Consider the following 16,717-nt stretch of genomic DNA (forward strand, 5'->3'; position numbering starts at 1 on the left):
TCTTTTCCATTTTAAGAACGATTACCTGGGGGAGGAAAAAAGAGGGGATTCTTAAAAGGCACCCTTCCAGAGGTGTCCCAGGAACAGGGACGGTAATGATAGCCTGTGTCCAGTTTTGGGCACGCGTTTGTGGACCAGAATATCTCCCTTCCCTTAGGGGACATCCCTTTCACATTTTTTTTTCCTCCTAAAAAGAAAAAGATGTCACAGTTAAACCACTGTTGTTTCTGAACGCGATAGAACTTTTTCTATGGCGTCTGTGTTCAGACCCACTAGTTTCACAGTCCTGGGGGGGAGAACGCTCATTAATCTCCGCCTCCTTTTCTCCAGACAACCCCCCCTCACCCCCCAAATCCGGTGACTCTTCTGTGTGAAATTATTCCCCACCACCCCCGCTTCTGAATGCCATAGGACTGAAGCTGCACAAAGTTTAAAGGATTTTGTGCATAATTACCTCTACCGATGATCTATTCCCACAGAAAGCTCCGTTGGAGAGATTACAATGCTTTGAGCCGTACCGCATTTCAGAGGGGGAAAAAAAAGTTACCTAGGAGGTCTGATTTTTTAAAAAATTTGCATACATGCAAATTTGCCCCCCGGCCTTCTCCTCGGTTTTCTCCGTGCCCCACACAGTGAACCGGGAGAGCAGGGCAACCTGGCAAAGTTGCCCAAGTCCTCCACCGAGGTCCGCGAAGGTCTGCGGCGGGGCTTGGGGGATGGGGATGAGGAAAAGTAGTTTTGTTTGCTTAAGCACATCCTGTGGCAGCCTATAGCTGCCCGGGAGTACAGACTGTAACTGCTCCTCACTGCGTTACCCAGTAATGCGCTGAGCGGGGAAGCGGGGGCGGGGGGGGCAGAGGGAGCGAGAGAGCCTGCGAGCGAGGGAGCGAGAGAGGGAGCGAGCGAGCGAGCGCGAGCGGCTGCGGAGGCTCGGGACCCGGCTGGCCGCGCGGCGCCGCAGCCGCCCCCTCCCCCACGCACCCCCCCCCCCCCCGGCGGCGGCGGCGCGAGCGGGCGGCGGCTGTGCGGTGCGGTGCAGAGCGGAGGCGGAGGCGGGCGCGCGGGCAGCTCGCGGGCACCCGGCCGGGCGGGCGCGGGAGCGGGAAAGGGTGCGCTATGCCTTTAACGCCCGCGTACAGTAGACTGTATAGTGGAGTGTAGGGAAACTCTAGGCGGGGTTAAAGTTCAGCTCATGGAGCGGCAATCGCGCTGGCTGGCTGGCTGCAGTTGAGCCGAGTTGGAAATGTGAACGCAAGAAGCAGGCTTGATTTTTTTTCTCCCCCCTTCTCTCTCTCTCTCTTCCTCTCTCCCTCTTTCTCCTTTCTCACCCGCACTCACGCACACCTCCAAACCGCACACCCAGACGCACACGCACACCCCACCGCCCGGCAGTTATGTATTCTCCGCTCTGTCTCACCCAGGTAAGCAGCTGTTTGGATGCGGCGGGGTTGGGGGGGGGGCCGGGGTTGCGGGGGCAGACCTGGGGCTGGGCGCGGGGTACGGGGGACAGTCGCGCCGGCCGGGCCCGGGGCATGTGTCTTGGTGTGTGCTCGTGTCTGCGCGTGTTTCGGTGTGTGTGTGCGCGTGTGCTCGTGGCGGGGGGAGAAATACAGCTTTAAGAAAGTAACTTTGTTTCCATGCGGGTGCATTCCTCTTGCACGGCCATTTGTGTGGGCACATGGCTAATGGCGCCCTCTTATTAATGCGTTAATTAATATCGGGGCGACTGACTGCGGAACGGCGGTGTTTTCGGACGCCCCGCACGTGTTTCGGCGGGGTTGCAGCCCATGACGCGCTGAAATCTGGACTCAGCGTTTCTGCAGCCGGCAGGCCGGTTTCTGTAGTTCCGCGGCTCCCGGGGAGGGGGCCGCCGACGGAGCCCACCACCCACCCCGCACGCTCGGGGCAGCTAAAAGCCCCGGGTGCGGGAGAAGTCACGACCCTGCGCCCACGGCCCGCGCGCGGAGCCCGCGCCGCGGCAGGCTCCCCAAACTCTTACTTTTGTTTATTGTTTGTCAGCCTTTGGGGTCCGGCCGCGGGAGGGACGCGGGCCGGCGTCCCGGGCCCGGCCGGGACAGCGCCCCTCCGACGCGGGCGGGCGGCTGCGAGCCGGCCCCCGGGCTCGGCGGAGCGGGGCTGCGTGGACGCGCGTCCCCCCGCGCCGGCCGGGTGGAGCCTGCGTCCTCGCCGCTCATCGCCCGCTCGCTTTCCCGAGTGAAAGTTTCGCTGTCGGGACGAGCCCACGCTGCGCAGGGCGGCGAGCGCCGGAGGCCGAGGGCCGCGCGGGCCGGGGAGCGCCGGGCGGAGTTGGGCTCCCGGCCGCGAGCCCGAGCAGCAACGCCGGGCCGGACGCGGCTCCCCCCGCCGCCTCCCGCCACCGCCGCCGCGGGACTCGGGCAGCTCCGCGCGCAGGACGGGGGCAACTTTTCCCCTCCGACTCTGCTCAGAGCATGGGTCTCTCTCGCCCCCCCACCCCCGCCCCTCCTTCCCATGCCCTCCCTTTCCATCCCTCTCTTGTCTGCACCACCCCTAGGCAAAATATTGCTACTTCACGGCTCCAAATCTGGTCCCTTTTGAATATATTATTTATTTTCTTTGACTAAAAGGCATGTAGTCAAAGTGATTTTGCGCTGAAGACAATTTTTGAAAAAAAGTGTGAGCTTTCATACTGTTTTGGTACATTGCGATCTGACCATTAATCACCTACATGAAGTTGTATGCTTCAAGTAAAATGTTTATTTACCACTCCCTTAAAAAACCTGCTACCACTTATTGCTTTCATTTAGCAGGAGATAACGGTTTAACTGGAATACTTTATGGAAGGTTAGAAAGTATCAATAATTTTTTCCTTTTCCTCTCTAGATTCTGGATTTATTTCTCACATGACAGCCTTATTGCAATATCTAACAGGAATAATACTGGTTATTTGATCTCAGAAGACTCTTAAATGCATCTTTTATGTAGAAATGGTCTGTTTGGGATTTAGGCCTAGCATTAGTAATGGATAGCAGTTGCTTTTAGTTACTGTAAAAGTTTTTTATTTTTCCTTAACAAACTTCCAAAGTTCCTATTTTAGTAACTTGTGGAAGTATGGAATGAAACTTTTCCAACCACTTCTGGCAAGGTTCACAATTGCATATGGATAAGATGCAAAGTGTAAGAGAATTTGAATGAGTTATGACTACAGTGGAAATGCTGAGATTCAAAGGCTGAAGTTCTTGCTGGCAGAAGTTTGCAACATAGAGAACTTGTAGACAATACCAGGGTGCTGCAATGGTGGGGCATGACCTTAGCAGACACATGAGTATCTTCTCAAGTGAGCTCTGCAGAGAAAAATTTATATTTTGGGTTGGTGCATATATGAGGATACCTGTGTATCCATGCAGGCCCAAGACATAGTCAGGTACCTGACAAAGGCGATTCTCTTGGTTCACGAGCTATTATCACATTAAGAAAGTTTTGTTTGTTTTTTTTTTTTTAAACATATTTGGCAGTGTGATTGATACACTCACTAGGCCTTCTTCTGGAAACACCAGTGAAAGAAACACTTAGTGTAACAGTTGGTGAAGAAATTGTACTTTAAATAGTGAACGAGAGCCACGTATTTTGGGTTCTTCTTTTAAAAATTGATTAACAATTTTATTTAACTTGCTGGAATACTTATAAAGCTGTAGAGCCAGTTTTAGAAAGAAAACTTGGGTAGTTTATTGGTCATTGAAGAAAGTTCAGTAAGCACAGTGACAGAAATACTCTAAATGAAAGAATAAACTACATCTACGTGTATGCAATTTTTAAAACTTTATCAAGAAAATGTCAGGAGTCTTCTTTTTGTCCATACAAGCGTATCATAACCAAATCGTTTACCCGGCCATAGAATGATAACCCGGTAGAAATTTATAGGTGAACCTTTAAAAGTAGTTCCAGCAATATCAACGTTCAGTGGTTCTTAAGCTTGGCTTACTTACAAGCAGATCAACATTTAAGGTGCTGATTCAAAGTCATACTGCTTTTGAAACAGGTTTTCAGATTTGTTTTCATTGATGGTCTATAACTTTCTCACTGAGTGCACGTGTAGAATATTCTTTATTATCTCCTGAATATTTTGAAATAGTACGTAGCTTATGGCAGTATGTGCAGCAACATGATTTATAGGGGCTTACTTTTTAAAAAAATTAATTTATGCTGGGCCTCGACATTTCCTGCAAGTTAATGATTTTCTTTACTTTTGATGATCTGGACTATTTCTAATTGTGAGTTGAGAAAGATGACTAGCTCTTTAATAGTACATGTGAGTAAAGTTGTACAAAATACTGTGTACTTTTATTGGCACATTCTTGAAACCTTTGGGGAGTAGTAAGTTGTACATACTTTTGATGCACAATTGGGGACTTAGATTATTCTTAATGATTAATTGACATGGTTGTCCTCATTTGAGGGTTTTTATGTTTTTATGATGAGATATATAGGCATTTGGTTGGCAGGTAAACAAAATGAACACGAATGAACGCGGTTCGCAGTTCTGTGAGAAGCATACTAGGAGTCTCTTCAGACACTTAAATGCCATATTAGAATGTCTTTTTTAGGCAAGGCTTATTCTTATTAATGAAGCTTTTGAATAAGATAACATTTTAACATAAATGTGAATTGTTTGGAACTTAGTTGTTCTTTGCTTTATAAAACAGGCCTGAGATTTTAAGATGAAATCTTCCTTTTGGTGAAAGCTCACTTTATAGTTAAGGTAGACTCCAGGAGTTCTTAACATAATATCACAGAGCCTTGGTCCCTAGCATGTTCTGTGTATATAAGAAAATAAGTCAATATGAAGGACTGTTTCAAACCCCAATTTTATGTATTTTAGAACATTTCAAGGATGAGCTCAGAATTTAGTAATATTTAAATGCTTTGCGGTTTGGCGTATACCTTATTAGATAAACTGTGACTTGAAAACACCCCCTCCCCACCACCATTTCTCTCTTTTAAAGTATGGCAATAAGAAAGATTCTTAAACATCAGAAATTTAAAATGTTTATGGTAAAGAATAATATAATTCTTGTATTTTTTTCTGCTCCCTCTCCACTTGAAGAATGCACACATGTTAGAAAAGCTACTTCTCTTTTAGATTTTTATTGAAAAAGAGCAGTTTTCAAAGCTAAATTTGAAATGCAGAGCCTGAAATTTGTCCAGAGAGGAAAAAGATAAATGTCAATTATTGAATTGATTTATTATATATCACATTAATATGTACTTTAAAAAATAGTCATATGTAGTGTTCAGATGATTGATTATAATTTATAATATTTTAACAGACTTGACAAAATATTTTTCCAGTTTTAACCACTCAGTTTACATTTGAACATTTGAAAACTTAATAATTTCTTTATAGTAATAATATTTTGGACATTACAGTTACTTGTGCCTCCAAAGTATATATTTAGGTGGATAGTACAAACTGAAAAAGAATGCATTTTATAATATTTGTCTGTCCTACACCCTTTTTAAAAAAAGGCATCAAATATCTTTTTGGTGTTCATATCCTCATTTATCTGAAAGTAAATAATTTATCTTCTGGGGGTTTGTGCGGCAGAGAGAAGTTATGTAAGATTAGTGTGGGTTGGTTAATCAAAAGTTAGATGTACTCAGAAAGCTTTGTGGAGGTTACTGTTTAATTTTTCTTTAATTTTATATTTATATTTCCTAAGCAAATATCAAGTTAAAGAATCAAACATTTTCATAAGACAGTAAGAAAAACTTAAATGTTTTAAATTGAATTTTATTTTCGGGTTACTTGAATCTTAAGGCAACCGTGGGGGTTTTCCTGGAATCTCGTAAACATTAAATGTACCAGGTTCTCTATTTCCTTCTGAGAAAAAGCCTGAAATACTAATTTCAAAAATTAAGTAAAGATTCTCTTTTTTAGCGATGATTATTACCGAAGGCATTTTACAAAATTAACTGTATTTAGTTGCAACCCTGTTGTCACAATGACGCATTCTATTTACTCTCTGGCATGTATGCTTTTCTTTGTTCCCCCCCCCCCCTTTTTTTTTTCTTTTTGTTTCATTCCCATAGTATCAGCAAGTATGTCTTGGAAATAGATCTTTTATTTCAGCCTGAAGAATATGAAATTCATCTTTTGCATATGCCAGATTTTTCTAAGTTTTTGACTAAAAAAATTATATGCAACTGTAATCCTTAAGAAGGAATTAAGATGTTACCAAAATGCCTAAGAAACAGATTAGCGTCTCCATGCAGTATTTTTAGAGGGAAAGTCTTTGTTTTCATTGATCGGGGAAATGATTTTTTTTTTTTTTTGCTCCTAGACTTCCATAAACATTGACTGGCATCTAAATGTTTAGGATTTGCCAATCTGGCGGCCGAGCCCTGGGTGTACTACAAGTAGTGAGGTCAAGGCTGGAGCAAAATTAGATATGCCTTTCTTGAAATAGGGTTAAGATTATATATTGTTATAAGCATTTCAATACATTTCACGTACTATACTAAAGGACTTGGGACCTAGGCTTGGCAGTAGACCCCGGTGCACGTTGGTGAACATACCAACAGATTTTTAAATTTTTAGCCGTTTTCTTTTTTGAGATTGTGAGGCATGATACTGACAGTTTTCCTTTTCTCCCCCCTCAGACTTCCCACAGGCACCCTCTGTGTAATTTTGGTACTGTAATGATCGAGTCAGCTTTGAAGTGAAATAAGCATTGTTTTGTTTTGTTTTTAAAATGACCATCTGAAGAAAAGTTGTTTCCTTTTGTTTTCACTATAGTTATATTTTTGTTGTCATTCATTTCTCTAGGATGAATTTCATCCTTTCATTGAAGCACTTCTGCCCCACGTCCGAGCCTTCGCCTACACATGGTTCAACCTGCAGGCCCGAAAACGAAAATACTTCAAAAAACATGAAAAGCGTATGTCAAAAGAAGAAGAGAGAGCCGTGAAGGATGAGTTGCTAAGTGAAAAACCAGAGGTCAAGCAGAAGTGGGCATCTCGACTCCTGGCCAAGTTACGGAAAGACATCCGACCTGAGTACCGAGAGGATTTTGTTCTTACAGTTACGGGGAAAAAGCCTCCATGTTGTGTTCTTTCCAACCCAGACCAGAAAGGCAAGATGCGAAGAATTGACTGCCTTCGCCAGGCAGATAAAGTCTGGAGGTTGGACCTTGTTATGGTGATTTTATTTAAAGGTATTCCGCTCGAAAGTACTGATGGCGAGCGCCTGGTAAAGTCCCCACAGTGCTCGAACCCCGGGCTCTGTGTGCAGCCGCACCACATAGGGGTTTCTGTTAAGGAACTCGATTTATATTTGGCATACTTTGTGCATGCAGCAGGTAAGTGCGATGGGGAGAAGTTGTTCACTTTCTTGTGTGTCTCTTTCTGATGTCCTCTATGTGCCGGGCCAGTCCCGCACCGTCTGAGTTGCAGGCCACAGTGCAGACAGACAGTGTGCTTTCAGAGGTAAACCAGAGTCAGAACAGCCAGAAGCCCCCCTCCCCTCCCCTCCCCTTGTCCGAGGGCACAGCTTCATTCAGGTGGAAAAGCATAGCTTTGAGAGGACTCTCACCAAGTTAAGGTCTTTTGGCAAGTCGTGTTATCAAAGGTGTTGGTAGTTGTGTGATATGTTTAAATCCCAATTTTCGGTGATGGGTGAGAGAAGCCTCATAAAACAGTTGGAATAAAGGGGATATTATAAATGGCAATGATCGCGTTTAAAAAGCATGGAGTTTGGTTGGTGAGGCAGTATTTTTAGTTGCTTATCTTCTGGGAGTGTTTTTAACCTGCTGGGGCCTCTTGAAGCCCCTGCTAATTAAGAAAAGGTGGTGAGAGTACTATCAAATTGCTGATCATTTATGAAGGAAAAAGAATCACATGAATACACAAACGTAGTAGCTTTGTTTTTAGGAATTCCTGTTGTCTAGGATAGCTGAGGAAGAAACAAACCAGCTTTCTAAGTAATTGATGGCAAGGTTAATCTTAAAAGTAACCAGCCTGGGTTGTGCATGAATGCACCAAGAAATCGATATTGATCATTGATTTAGTGAGTTGCTTTGATTGGTGATAAGATTCGTTATTGTTTCAAGGCTGTTTTCAAGGCATGTTTTACCTGTGTATATTATAGCATTCAGGCTAAAACTATTGAGCACTGAGTAAAAGAATGCATTTCTACTTTGTTTCTTTTGCCTTGTTTTAGACAAAAGGTTCATTGTGTTATGGGAAAGCTCAAGTCTTGTGTAACTTGTTGACTTTTAATATGTACACATCGGCCTTGCTAGATTTTACCTTCATGGTGGTTCCTTGAGCCAGATGGAGGAAAGAAGGTTATGGAATCCTACCAGTAGGCTGTTTTGGGGTTCATATATTTACATATTTTTTCACAAAGGAGAAAGGTGCTACCTGTAAAAACCTGTTTTTGCAAAATGTTTTTAATTCTAAGACTGAGCTTTTTTTTTTTTTTAAAGAAGTCAGCTGATAGCCTATTCTCTATTATTTTTCTCAATATATGTTTTAGAAAGAGAACTTTTGTTATCCATCTGTCCTTACATAAGAAACTGGAGAAATTAACTTTGTAAGCATGTCACATTATCATTTGCATTCTGTTGGCAGGGGATAGATGAGTATTTTAGAGGATGTGATCTGTAAGTGTTTCAAATATTTGGGTTTTGGAGAATGTATACTTAATTGTAAGGAGTGCCTGTTGCTGTAGCCTGTTCTTCCTAGTGACATGAAAAGGCACCACCTCTCCAGTGACCTCTAGACAGGAACAAGTATCCCTTTCTTAATCCCCTTTTCACCCTATTGTTACATTGTTTTCTCTATTGAAAAAGCAGAGTTAAATTTTTAAAAAATTTATTTGCGTGTGTAAGTGGAGGTTCTGACAGAAAGGCAAGGCACACAAAAAAAGGATGGGTGTTATCAGTGCTTTCAGGGAGGACTCCTTAAGATCTTGTGTTTAATCTTTTCAGTATTTAGAAAAGTAAATAATTTATCAACTCTAACAAATGCTCTAATTGAACCAATAGAGAAAAATGAGGGTGCCAACAGGTGGTACACATCCTGGTGTGTGCTTTCTTACAAGGTACCTCGGAACGGAACACCGGTTACGTTTTTGTCGGTGGGAGCAGCGCCCGTTCTGATTTTTAGGTATAAGTATTTTCCTTCGATTCAAAGAGCTGCAGCCTTCGGAGCTAGTGCCATCACGTGTATTCTCTTCCGTCGGTGACCGTTCGTTACTGGGCGGTGGCTCCAAATCCCGGAGCTAACACGGCTGCTGGTGGTTTTGGTACCCGAAGGGTTTATGTTGGTGAAGTGACAGGTAGAAGGTTGCTTGGGAGAGTTAGCATCCTTATTGCTTATGAAAGATTTATTGACAGCAACGTGGATCAGACTACCTTTCGGTTTGGTTTTCCTGAGGTATCCCAGAATCCCTTGGTAGGCCTGACTGGCAGCCAAGTGTGAGGCCATTGGCTTTCACAGAGCGCTGCGATGGCTGCTGCTCGGCGCACGCAACAGGACGCTCGCAGAAGAAAATATGAAGGGCCTTTTGTCTGAAAATATTTCAAATTTGATTTAGAGACCTGTGATTTGTGGAAGGGAAGCTAGTTGCCAATACAAATATGAGGTAGATCGGTCAACTTACGTACAACTGATTTGACAAGCATCTGTTATAATACTGAAGATTTGTAAACACTAAACAATGTTTTTACCTCCTTAAAAGTTTTGAGAACTTGCCAGTATTGGCAAGAGGCAGAGACTCTGAAACGTGCTTCAAGAAACATGCCAAAACCATTGTGGCCTTTTCACCTATGGTGGATTTTCCAACCCCCCTCTCTCTTATAGTCTTGTATTTTTTTTTCTTTCAAAATGCCATTTTTTTCCCTCTAGATAGCCCACCAAATGAGATTTTTTTTTTCCCCCTTCCAAAAATGCGTACGATAGTTACTGCTTCATGCCTCGGCCTTTTCTTTGGTAGGAGGTTGAAATCTTAGGACGCACTGTAAATATTGGAAGCCAGTGCAGAATCAGTCATTTTTTAAAAGTGCAGGTGATGTAGTCTAAAACTTATTGAGGTGCTAAAATACAATACCTAAACTACATTCTGATTTTTTTTTTTTCTAAATCTGGTAGCATTCAGGCAGTGTGAATTTTGTGGCTGATAAACAGTAACAAGTGTAAAGAAATTGGAGTGATTCCATAAGCCTGAGAATTTCATCTCGTTAAAAGTATAAAAGAGCAAAACCATTTTATGCCCTTAATTTGGTCTTTATTTGAGTCGTCCTTCCATAGGTATCGTATGACAACTTGAAGATATTGTGGAATTGTGGCAAATGGTTTTCTTTGTGGGCGTGTAACAGTAAAGCTAATTTATGACCAGTCTTTACCAGATGATCTGTATCAGAATCTACAATATACCCGGCACGTGGCAAGGTCACAATTTAAGTTGTTAAGGTCATAACCTTAGCCACCAGGCATTTGACCTTTTAGATAAAGTTAACCTTTGTTCATTAGTAGGCACTCAACCGAGAACTTTCTGGAGAGTTTTTTTTTTTTTTTTTAACTGCGTCTGTATACTTCTGGTAATGTAATCAGATTCTAGAAAGATTTCTCAGTTTAGTTAAATTTTGTAAGAGGTTAGACTTTTTTAAGGACTCACCTCTTGGATAGAGGTAAGTTGCTGTGTCTGCACCCCAGAATGACAGAGTCAGAATTTATTTTCGATAGTTATTACCTGCTGCGAGATGGAATGAAACAATGAGGCAGCTATATGGAGACAGTTAGAAAGTACAATTAAATAAATAGCATTATATTTAAATCAACTAAGTAAAGCCTTTGCCTAACTTTCCAGTGGCGTTAGGCCCAAAAGCTAAATCGCCACAGGCATCTTCACTTTTTGCAGATGAGGACTTTTCTAAGATTGGAAATTTCTTTTTAGTGGCATTAAAATTTGTTTTGAGAGACTAATAAATGACCAGTATTTGTCAGGTAATGACTGTCATTGTTAATTCTCCAGTGACAGAGTGATTGAATCTGTCCTAAGGATAGCACGAGGAGTGTTAGTTGTAAGGTGGAGAGTGACCATTTTTGCACAGTAATGTTTTAGTACAGTAGCTACTGGTTGCTTCCACGCTACCCGTTACTGCCTATCCTTAGTTTTGCTTGGAACAGGAATAGTAACAATCCTGCCACTCGCTGAAAGAGCTGTTTGCAGTGTTTTGGAAGTCTGGTACCTGTTCCGGAAACCTGTACAGCCAGTATTACTGATTACCACATTACTCGTACCATATTGTTCATTTAATTATGCTGTTGTGAATGCTCATTTTAAATTATTTACATTCTGCTAGTTTTGCTCTGATATGCCACATATTATTCCATTTTAACAAAGACAGAGATACTCCCATTCAGGTACATTTTAGTTTTATTTTGGCTCTGTGATTGCCATTCCTTCATATAGTTATAGAGAAAGCCGTGATATGCAGATAGACCAGATGGTCATGTTGACAGATTGAGAATTCACTTCCTACTGCTTCAGAGCAGGTGTAAGATTGGGAGTGTCTGTGTATGAGCGTGTGTGTGCTTCGTGTGCATGTGTGTGCACATTCGGGCTGCACACACAGGGCTGTTGAGAGCCGTGCAAATGATTTCTTTTTTTAAAAAAACTGGTACTTTAAATACCATGTAACTCTATGCATAAGGTTATCCGTGCATATAGAATCATTATTGTAAAAAATTTTAAATGAAAATGTTAAATTGTTACAGTTTATAATTTTATGCTGGATGAGTTATGGTGATGTTTTAATTTTGGGCTAACTTATCATGTTAGTTTGTGGCAGTATTGCATATCTAAAATATGTTCAATATATTTTGTTAGCAGGCGTACATGTGTATGTGTGTTTATGCTCAAGTTTAAGGCCATACATTATGTAATTAAACTTTTTCAGTACCTTAATAAACCCCCTAATAGAAAGTTCTGCAGTTAGTTCTGGTGATTTATAATAGTAAGCTGTATTTAGAAAAAGAAGGTGTAAGACTAACATACAGTGATGTTCAAAATTAAGAGTAAGTGCCACCCTATCTCAAATTCTTACTCCAACCTTAAACCGAACTCAAGGTGGATTTTGTGGCTGACTGATCCATTTGAAATCATTGGTGTATGCACCGTTCTAAAAAATTTCATTTATCTTTCTATTTATCTTTTAATTCTTTTAAGAAAATAGCACTAACAGTCCACAAACTTGAGAAAATATGGCTTTTGTATCCTTGACTGTTTTAGGCGTAACTTGAGGGTAGTAACAATATCCTTTATCTAGAATGTAGTAACAGTATCCTTTATCTAGAATGTAGTGAAAAAGATGGAAATTCAAAGGCAGACAGGGTATAGGAATAGGGGGAAGGGTTGTTCTGGAGTAAACTTATGAACGGAGGTCAGCTCATTTATGGCTAAGAGGTTTGAGTGTTGGTAAAAATTTCCCAATGCTGCTGGCTTAGATTTGCCTTGTCTTCTTTTCCACCCAGTGATGAATAGCATTAATTTAAACCTATTTAGGGCTGGTGTGGGAGAAACCACAGCCTTTGTTGTGGTCACTGCTGTACACAGTAGGACTGGGTGTTTGACTTGGTTAAGGCCTCAAGCTGCTTCCAGAGGGTACAGAATGGCCTGTCAGTTTTTTAAAACTTGCACAGAAGCAGCAACAATTCTAATTACTCGCAAATGTTAATATAGATTACCAGAAGCAATTTTGAGGTTAGAATAGAGGAAAAAACATGAAATACAGATTGAATTCACTAAATGTGCAAAACACTGGTTTCTTAGCATTTCAGCAATCATTTCCCCAATTTTATTTAGAGATTAGATTTTGTTTTTAAATACATTATAAACTGTAAATCCTTGGGAGTTGGGATAAGGAGAAGGAAGAAGTCAGGTGGAGGAGGAAGAGAATGAATGAACTGGCATGCTTTGTTAAGAGAAACATAAAACCGTGAATTTAATCGCAAATGGAGATGCTCTCAAAAGTGTTTTGGTTTAAGTAATGACTGTAAAAGGATCCTGAGCAGAAGATATCAAGTGGAGAATTTTATAATCCATCTCCCCACATTTTATTGCATAGTTTGTTTGAGACGAGGAGACTATTTGGGGCTTTTGGAGTTTCTGATCAAATATTTAGAAAAGAAAAGTTTTGTAGAAATTCTTTGTATCGTTTAAGGGTCCGGCCAGTAAGGGATACTGTGGCATACATAAACTTGGAAAAGGGGCTATTTGAGATATTTGCTATTATTACCATTTTGCTTTTTAAGGTGATAACTTACAGTGTCATCACAATTTTGGCTGTTGCTTAGGCAGCTGTAGGATACAAATTATTGATCCGAACTTTAGAGTCCCTGTAAACTTACCAGAATTCTCCAGCTGCTGCTGAGACAGGAATGACTTTTACTCTCGGTGTTTCCCCAAATATTAGAAAACAGCGCTTTCGTGCTTTGTTATGATCATTTCACAGTGTAAGAGTATATTTTCTCTAACGGAATTAGCCCTCCTGTTAATGTTCTCATTAAATAAACATGGCTTAGGAGGCAAAAAAATAAGTCCACACATGACAAATTGCGACAACTCTGTAGAGAGGATGCTTTTGCTGTTCTGTTTGTCAAAGAAACCAAATAAGATAAAATTGAGAGAAAGAAGTTCTTTTTATTTAGTTATGTGTTTTGGCGAGCGTTGGTCTTCTTTAATGTGTAAGATACTGCTAATCCAAACGCAGACCTGTTCAGGATGGTCATAATAGCTAGAGATTGAAGTGGAGTAACCTTAGTGTTCTTTGAGACCTTTACACTTATTTTTCTTCATGGCTTTCGCATGCTTTCCTAGTGGTAAATATTTTGGACCTAGATCAATTGATAATAGAGAAAGGGAGACGGATGGAAGACAGGAAGGCAGGAAGACAGATAACTTTTATTGAGTTGTCTCTTTTGCGGCAAGCATTATACTAAGTTTTGCCATGCATTGTAGCCTTCTTTCTCTCTCTCTCTCTCTTTTTTTGCTTTTTCTTTCTTTCTCTCTCTCTCATTTTTTAAAAAATTCACAGTAATATTGCAAATAAGTAATGCATTCTCCATTTGTACAGGTGAAAATAAAGTCTCAGAGTATCCAAGTAACTGGTGCACAGTAAGATGAAAGCCAGGCTTTCTGATTCCAAACCCAGTACTCTTCACCAGGCAGTTTAGATCCATTCTGTATACCTCTCTGTGTCCTATTGTCTGGGGGTTAGATGTCATTTAAATGGTATCACGCACCAGCTTGAATTAGAGGGAAGGAAAAAAAGTCAAGATCCTGACCCTCCCCATGGAGATATTCTACTGTGGTGTCCATTTCCTAGGCATAGGCTGAGGCCATACCTGGTTAGGAGAGGGAGAAGATGTTCTTATGCTTTTGTCAGGATTGGGGTTAAAAATCTGGAGTGACTTGATTTTTCTTGTTCTAAAAATATTGAAGTTTGGTGAATAGAAGCATTATTACACAGGTTTAAAAAATGTTTTTTTCCTGTTTGTAAGATAGATGAATTGGTTCTAGATGCTTTGGGAAACCACTGAGAATTAAAGCAAGTGTTAGTTTAAAAATCAGAATTGCACGTAATATTTTACTAGGTAAATTTCTGTCCATATTTTCTTATGTGCACAGGAGGTATATTTCTAACTTCCCTTAATGATTAGATTGAAAATTTTAAAATTTGCTTTACTCCAAAAAGACCTTTGATTCTGGCCTTGTGCATAATTATTTAAAAGAAAGCAAAAATTGAGTTTTATTAGTTTAAAATTGTTTTTTAATTTAAAAGAAAAAGCAGAAAAATTGAAAGTAGGAACAGGGTTCATCTTAATCTCCTTAAATGACTGATTTATTGATGGATTTATTTAATGCCGTTATTTTAATTTCTTTAAGCAAGATTAGTTCTTAATGACTTCAGTGCAAAAATTCAAAGCCCCATTCAGTGTGAATTTTATAATTGTAAACAGAAAAAAAAGACCAGTAATTATAATTTATACTATATTCATTATATGTATATTAAGTCTTCTAGGGTTTATTTAAAAAATAAGCTGCTGAACTGAACTTATATTGACTAAAATAGAAATGTAGCTTTCTTCTTAAGTTTCTTTTTTAGAAATGCTCATAAATCTAAAAGTTGCGGAGTATCAGTTATGCCAGCAAGGGAAAACTGAAGTATGTAAATAAAAGTGTAAACTGGAAATAAGAGGATTGGAATAAAAAAATTAAACTCACGCCCATTGTTCTATACTGCCTACCTTTTGATGTCTGTGATGAGTATTTATGGTTGTCCCAATAATCTTTGAGTTTCCAGACATAAATAATTTCCAGAGCATATATATTCATAAACATGCTTTAATGGATATTTTTGAAATGCTCTATAGGTTGAAAACATGGCATGAAAGAAAAGTCACAATAAAACATATTTTTAAAAATGAATACTATTTAAAAATTTTTATGTATGCCTGTTTAGCATCTGCCATTATCAGGCTGTTGTCTTTGTTGCTATGGTTTGGGGGATTTTTATTTCCCTTTGTAATTTTGCCAGCCCATGATTGGGTAGTGCAACATGTTCATGCTGTTGGAGAAGACGTGTCTGTGGTGTTACATAGCTGGCTCTGAGTGGTAATTTCAAGTATGGAAAGGTATTTGTTAGTGGGTAATAGGAACTGTGTTGCTACAATATTAATCATCATTTAATTTTTAAAATTAGGGACATACCACTTATTATGGGAAGCCCAGAACTACGTGCCTGCCTCTTCCCCTATTGGAAGCATTTCAAACTCTTCATGTTTTAATCTTAAAGGGATTATTTAGTTTTAAACTCCAACATAAAGTGAATATTCTACATGCAGGATCTCATCATTGTCACTTTCAAATATTCCATTGCCTTTCAAAAGAGCTGACATTACAAGTCCTTAGGTTGACAAATTCTCATCAACTTTTGTGAAAAATTTGGCTGCAGAAGGAGTAAAGTCAAAAGAGGGCCATAGACAGATGGATTTCAGTGTTAAGATGACATCAAGCCCTTCTTCGTGGCATTTTTAAACATTCCAAATGAGTGAGGAATGGAGATGCTTAAAGAGCTCACTATAGAATGAGTAATTAAGATCGTATGTATCTGCATGTAAACCTTCATCGCATACTATTAAACAGAGCTGTATTTGCTCAGACATAATGGCAGATCACCAGTGAAAATCATAAGTCTATTTTATGCCGAATACAATTCATAAATAATACTAGACACTAAAAATGTTGTCGATGGAAAACAGTGCATACCTGAGAGAACATTTGTAGCATTAAGTAATTGGAAGTTAAAGACGAGTGGCTTACAGACGTTTAAGATCAAGCCAGGATTCTGGGCAAGAATTTGGCAAAAGCTGATCAGTATCTTTGTATGACCGTAGCGAGATTTTTGCATGGATGCATATTATAGAAAAAAATTACTAGGTTACTAAAGTCGCTGATTGAATCATTTAGTCGGCTTTTCCTCCCCTTCTTTTAAATGGTAGAGGTTCTCTTTTGGAGAGTAGTTTCAAGTAACTTCTGAGAATGAAGTCTTTGTAACTTGATGCTGTTCAACAGCATAACTATTGTTGTATGTTCCTGTCAGGGAAAGATAGTCATTGCAATACTTTTATTGTATAGCCTCTTAATATGTGACAAGGACTTTTATTAAGAATT

The 16,717-nt window shown here is 40.3% G+C and overlaps 1 protein-coding gene across 3 annotated transcripts in view; it reads left to right on the forward strand.

The window, feature by feature from the left end:
* Positions 1-1,289: 1,289 nt before the first annotated feature.
* The window catches only part of LOC111143037 (nuclear factor I A), a 357,887-nt gene continuing 342,459 nt past the window's right edge, over positions 1,290-16,717 (forward strand). For all 3 annotated transcript variants that reach the window (XM_022496466.1, XM_022496467.1, XM_022496468.1), the window contains exons 1-2: positions 1,290-1,421; positions 6,806-7,337. In XM_022496466.1, coding sequence (XP_022352174.1) covers positions 1,395-1,421; positions 6,806-7,337 — 559 coding nt within the window. In that variant the 5' untranslated portion in view covers positions 1,290-1,394. The remainder of the gene's footprint in view (positions 1,422-6,805; positions 7,338-16,717) is intronic.

The sequence above is a fragment of the Enhydra lutris genome, unplaced genomic scaffold (assembly GCF_002288905.1).
Source record: "Enhydra lutris kenyoni isolate GAN:26980312 unplaced genomic scaffold, ASM228890v2 scaffoldscaffold9, whole genome shotgun sequence".
In the NCBI taxonomy this organism is placed as follows: Eukaryota; Metazoa; Chordata; class Mammalia; order Carnivora; family Mustelidae; genus Enhydra; species Enhydra lutris.